The sequence below is a fragment of the Acyrthosiphon pisum genome, chromosome X (genome assembly GCF_005508785.2).
Source record: "Acyrthosiphon pisum isolate AL4f chromosome X, pea_aphid_22Mar2018_4r6ur, whole genome shotgun sequence".
In the NCBI taxonomy this organism is placed as follows: Eukaryota; Metazoa; Arthropoda; class Insecta; order Hemiptera; family Aphididae; genus Acyrthosiphon; species Acyrthosiphon pisum.
Genome location: NC_042493.1, coordinates 54,012,806 through 54,019,202, shown reverse-complemented (window position 1 = coordinate 54,019,202; position 6,397 = coordinate 54,012,806). Strand labels below are relative to the sequence as shown.

Here is a 6,397-nt window from a genome sequence, read left to right as displayed (position 1 = left end):
TTCAGTGTATTTAAATATATATTTTGTAGTTATATTAAAAATATAGGTATTATATACATTGTTAATTTAATATAATATTAACAAGATATGACAAATTTGCTATAATACCTACCTGGTTAAATTAATTATAATATTCATAAATATTAGTGAGCCCCTTATAAAAATAGTTACCCACATACAAAAATGACAAGAGATATTTTACAAGTGATATTTTTTGTCCACTTCCTGTTTGTTATTATTGAGTTTATAGTTTTTTCATTTTAAAAAATACTGGGCATAATTAGAAATGTTTGTTATATGTATAATATATAAGATAATGTACCTTGTCTTAACATAATAAATTAACTAGGACAATATATTATGATTCCTTAAAATTATGACATACAGACATAGAAACATTGAAAACATATAACATATTAAAAAATACATTTAGGTTTAACTTGTGTAAAAAAGGTGCACACACTTTGTTGAGTTACTATTATTTAATAAAATATAAAGTAGGGGTCTTCAACCAGCTTACAAAAAATAGGTAACCTGCCGCTTAAAACATTGGAAGTCCCTTGATGTAAGCATGGTTTTAATATAAATTAAAGTGAAATTAAAGTAACTTATTTTTACAGTGTAATAAAAAAAAATAGTAATATTCAGATACTTACACCTTATTTGTTATAAGAGTACCTATAACATTTGATTCACCAAACTTATACGTTTTTAAAAAAGTAAAAAAAAAAATTGCTTTATGATTTAATAACAATTATTAAATATTGACTATTGTATTTAATTGTAGAGCTTAATTTTTCATTATTAATTTACAAAGATTAGCTTACTTAATAAATATATAAATTAAATTATTTGTCATACTTTGTTTTTGTTTACAATGAAGTTAAATAAATTAGTATAATAATTAAGTACAATTAATTTTGTAATATAAGTTATATCATAATCTTACATCTAAACATAAATACTTACTTACATTTCATAATTTTTATATCAACATTTATCTGTGTGACTCCTGCTTGCAAGGATAAAGACACTCAGCATACTGCCATAATATAATATTTGCAACACATTGATAATTCGCTGTGCTCAAGAAACCAATTTCATAAAATGCATTTTTTAGATAAACTACCATCCATTTATTACATTCTCTACAACGACTGATATTATTAAAGTACTTCCATAGGGGACGATTTATATCTTTTCTTTCAAATTGAACTTTATTATTAAGTAACGAAAACAGAGCTAAATGTGCTAATTTTTCCGGAGCTCTTTTTTCTATGGGTGGTTTTTGTCTATAAGCTGGCGGTGTCTCACCCTCTCTCGGTAATCTTAAAAAATTATCTTCAATATTGATATCTATAAATGTCCTATTCTGTAGCACAAATGGAAAGTATGATATACTGTTGTCGTTAATAAATAATCGGCTCATAGCGGTCAGATCACCAAAGTAATGAGGTAAACATTTCTGGAAAAAAAAGTTAATTTTTATTGAAATAATACTTCTAAGATAAAACCCATTTTTTGTATACTTCAAAGATATATAAATGTCTGGATTTATATTCACTATAACATCTTAAAACAATATAGGTACATTAAAAAAATACATTAAAATTTGCACTTAATAATATGCTTTAAATATTTTTTCCAAAATATTGTTTATACTGAATCATTGATTAATTTTAACTATTAAAAACTGAAGATTGATGTTTGGTTAAAATTTAGAGTGATTTCAGATCAGTTTTAATAATTATGATTGACATTAACTAGACAACTAAATTACAATTACTAGAAATATAATACAATGATGTAAGTTAAATCATTAAGTATTTCTTATTAAGACAATATTAATAGGTACACAAAATAAATTAGGTACTTAGTTAAAAATAAAACAATATTATTATTATTTATTGAACAAACTAAAATAAATTATTATTTTTTGCACACCGTTTTTTTGGTAAGTACCATTAGTATTTGAAAGTTTTGATTATATTTCAATGGGGGACAAAGAAGAAACCTCTACGCGATGTCCCTTAGTAACGATGTCTTCAAACACCGGCTAATTCTTCCACTCCAGGTGCAACTATATATCTCTCAGTATAATTTTAATGTCTGGTGGGTCTAAAACACCGCGCCTGAAACGGGCCTTTTAAGGGCCAGTATTGATAATCATATCGATAAATATCGAAGGTATAACAGGAGTCAAAGAAGACATTTTGTCTGTCATCTGAAAATCAACGGCATGTGGTATTATATACGTCTAAAAGACCCATCGAGAGCAGACTATGAATACACCAAGTCATTGCGGGATGAAGCTAGTAGCGATAAGGCACCATAGGAGATATGGTATTTCTGTTTTTGCAAAACCTAATATATTCATGCAGTCAGTCAAGATATACGAACAACATGACATCGAATTCATCACAGTGCATCTACCGAATATCTCAGTCTCATCGATTTATAAAGAATCACCAAATTACTTTTCGTATCTCCTATTCTCAAATCCAAATGCGACCTATACCACAATCGTAATATAGCCATAGTTCAAGTTGGGTTTATGCAGAGACAAACGATGATGGTGAAGCAGTAGAAATCTGGGCGAAGACATGGTACTGATCCACGATAACAGACTACCTTCTTTCTTGATTATGGGTCACTGGAAGAAATAATACATCCCTGACTTACTTGTCAGTGAATCCATCCGTCAACTCTGTACAAAAATATGGGAGACCCCACTCCAATCACACAACACTGGCCTATAATTTGCCAGATTGAGGCTGTGGTAAGACCCAATATTGTTCCATTCCAAAGGAGATACGATTTAATGAAAGTACAGCGGAACCTTAACTAAATAGATATCTTGCTAACACGAAAGGACTGTCGCACGTTACCCCCGATCAAATCACTTACCAACTATTATTGAACGGAAAATCTCAAAAATTCAAACAGGAAGATAAACCCGATAAAAGTATAACATGAAACATAGAAAAGGAAGAGAATCACCTCAGACGGCCTTTCGACGAGAATGAAATGAACACAGTTATAGATACAATGAAAATTAGGAATGCAGCTATACTATATAATATTTTTGTCGAACAGATCCTCCATTTTGGGCTAAAAGTCAAACATTGGATACTCACCTTATATAACGAAATAAGAAATCGGAAAAACATCCTAATAATATGAAGGAAAACCATAATCATAGCATTACTAAAACCATAGAAAGATAAGGATGACATATGGATTAATTCATAATATAGTATTAAACTATCGCCCAGTATCCCTTCTATGCCACACATACAAACTTTTTGAAAGAATGCTGCTTAACCACCTAGTACCCTTTGTGGACAGTATACTAATCAATGAACAAGCTGCTTTCTGCACAGGAAAATTATGCACCGGACTGGTACTTAATTTACCCAAACAATTGCGTATGGTTTCGAAAACATGAAAGTCAGAGGTGTGGCGTTCTTAGATTTAACGGCAGCACATGACACGGTAAACTACAGACTAATGCTAAAAAAACCACTATGCATTACGAATTTGTAAGAATTTTCGAATTCCTTCTTAGTAACAGAAAATTTTTCGTAAATCATCAGTGCAAAAATAGTAGTTGGAGAATCTCAAAAAATGGTCTCCCTCAAGGAAGTGTGCTAACTCCTACTATGTTTAACATTCACATAAACGACCAACCAATACCCACAGATAGCGATGTAAAAAAATTCTTTACGAAGATGAAACAGCAATTATAATAGCACAACATGAACATTTTGAAAATTAAGATAAAAAACTACCGGTTACTTTGGACGTTCTTGGGAAATATTATAGGCACAATAACCTAAAACCTAACCCAGGTAAAATATAAGTCTGTGCTTTTCACCTGAGTAATTGATGTGCCAGTCGCACTCTAAACGTCTATTGGGATGGGATAAAACTAACCAAAACACAACATCCAAAATATCTCGGAGTAACGCTAGACAGATGCCCTAACCTACAAATTTCACTTTGAAAACATCAAGAAAAAAATAATCGCAAGAAATGGTATACTGCGCTACTAGCTCAGCGGCTCAAAATGGGGCTGTAATCCTCATGTCTTAATAACTACGGTACTAGCTTTATGTTTTTCAACGGGGGAATATGCTAGTTTAGTATGGGGTAGGTCATCACACACTAAAAAGGTTGATGTTGCACTTAACGAGTCTTGCTGTCTTATAACTGGTTGCCTAAAAAATTCCCTGGTTGAACTATATATATTTTTAGGAATAGCACCCCCACCAATAAGAAGATCGAATAAAAAAAAAATATAATAAAAAAACACACGTGGACTGGGAAAGAACGAAAATAACATCAGACCCACGACAACCTATGTTCGGAGAAACTCCACAACTATACCGTCTCAAGTCCAGGAAAAGTTTCATGAACCATACAAAAGTCATCTCGTTGACACACCCTGAAGTAGAAAGAATAACCAGATGGAGAAATCAGATAAGCAGTACCTCTGGCTAGGTTCCAGACGAGTCACTTTCACTGGATCAAAATGAAGTATGTCTGGTTTGACGCACACTAAACCGACTCAGGACAGGAATAGGATTAACGAAAGATAACCTAATAAAATGGGACTGCTAGACTGTTAGTATTTAGATAAAGTAACGCTCTCTTTCCCAAGTGTTCCCCATCATATTAAAAAGCCACTCTTAACTTTTGTCTCTTAACTATTTTCATCTTTTTACTATCGGTTCCTGAGCTTATTGATATTATTTGATAAGAGCATGCTAACTACTGCACCTATGTACGATTATTCCTGCGTACTATTATTTCCATAATTTATATATCAACTTTGCTATGCTCTTTCATCCATTAGACCCAATTTAAAACATTTATTTCTATCTCTTAGATACTTCTCTTGTGCAATGCTCTTTTCTCTAAAAATCACATTGTTATTAATGCCGTTCAATATTTATCCTTCTTATAGATTCAAAAAATTAAAAAACCTGGAAAGTCACTCTGCAGCATGGTTGGACATGCATTTTGTTGAGTATTATTATAATTATTATTGTTATATTTCTTCAAAAATATAATGGGACCTACTGGACAGGTTTGCGTGGGGCCCTGGTCCATGGATACCTTACTATTGAATAGATTACTGTACCTCATTACGTTCAATAAGAAATATTTGCTTAAAATTTAAATACGATTATTTGATCAATACAGAGAAAGAAAATGTATCATAAACTGAGATTGGAATAAGACAATTATTACAAAATATAAATATATTATTGTTGAGTAATAATAGTTAGTGGATGCTTCGTATTTTTGGATATAAATTTACTGTTATACATATTCAGAAACCATATAAAATATTATCAGTTTACGTAACCCCAATCACTCTACACGAATTTGACAAATGGCAACTATCAATTAAGTATTAATAGATTAAAATAAATTTAACTCACCAGTTTATTATGTGCCATAGACAAAGTTTCTAGGTTGGTCAAGTTTCGCATTTCAAACGGTACCACCCTCAGATCAACATTATCCATCAACAGAATGGTCAACGATTTTCCGATGTTTTTCAACAACATCCAGTTCCAAAACGTATCCTTTTCACGCCGTGTCTTTCCCAGTTCGCTGCCCGACAAGCTGATACTCCGGAGGTGTGGCATATTCTCCAGCCCTATTAAGCATCGCACACCGACATTTTCTAATACGAGGTTTGACAAAATTTCAAAGTTGAATTCTAACGTATAACGTTTCATACACGAGAACGAGCCCATGTCTAGCTTGTATCCGTTGTTAATAATATGGTCCTGATCGTTCAAGGCTATGTACTCGTGAATGAAAGACAAAATGTTCTGAATGTGAGTCTGAACGCTGCACAGCAGTAGCACGTTGTGCTTATGCGATCTGAATTTCAGCGCCACCCGGTCTGGGTATGCATCATCTGTGTAGAGCCCGACGAGTTCTTCTAGCTTGTACTCTGTTTGGATCGACCTCCCACGCGCGATTAGCAAGCTGTTATCTTCAGGTGAGACGTTGATTGAGATTATTGAGGAGAGCGATGGACACAGCCTTTCGCCTGTTTCAGAGTCCTCTATGATGGCGTTACACAACGAGGGCTCCATTACTGCGATCAAAATACTTTTTCTGATTGTTACTAAAGAGCTATATTATGGTGTGAACAATATTAGTATTGTAGTGCTAGTGTATTGGAAGTTTGATAACTAGTCGATTGCCAATTGGGTCTGAACACTATGCGGTTATATTATATTGTATTGACGAAGATAACAAGCCCGTTTGAATTGAAAACAAGCACTACAGCCACGCAGTAGAATAATAATATGAAGGCTGAATTTGTTGACTTGATAGCTTACTCTGTTTCTACAACAAAATAATAGGTATT

General features: G+C 32.6%; 1 protein-coding gene across 1 annotated transcript; it reads right to left on the bottom strand.

Annotated features, from left to right (window-relative positions):
- Positions 1-860: 860 nt before the first annotated feature.
- LOC107884115 lies at positions 861-6,397 on the bottom strand. The gene is made up of 2 exons (XM_029487176.1): positions 5,451-6,397; positions 861-1,465 (listed from the first exon to the last, which is right to left on the bottom strand). The coding sequence occupies exons 1-2, from the start codon at positions 6,117-6,119 to the stop codon at positions 998-1,000; spliced, it is 1,137 nt and encodes a 378-aa protein (XP_029343036.1). The 5' UTR covers positions 6,120-6,397; the 3' UTR covers positions 861-997.

Bases quoted from the DNA above. Each gene is read 5' to 3' on its own strand.
- LOC107884115 (XM_029487176.1), bottom strand. From the start codon at position 6,119: ATGGAGCCCTCGTTGTGTAACGCCATCATAGAGGACTCTGAAACAGGC. The intron at 1,466-5,450 runs GTGAGTTAAATT...TTTTTTTTCCAG, and splicing joins CTATGGCACATAATAAACTG to AAATGTTTACCTCATTACTT.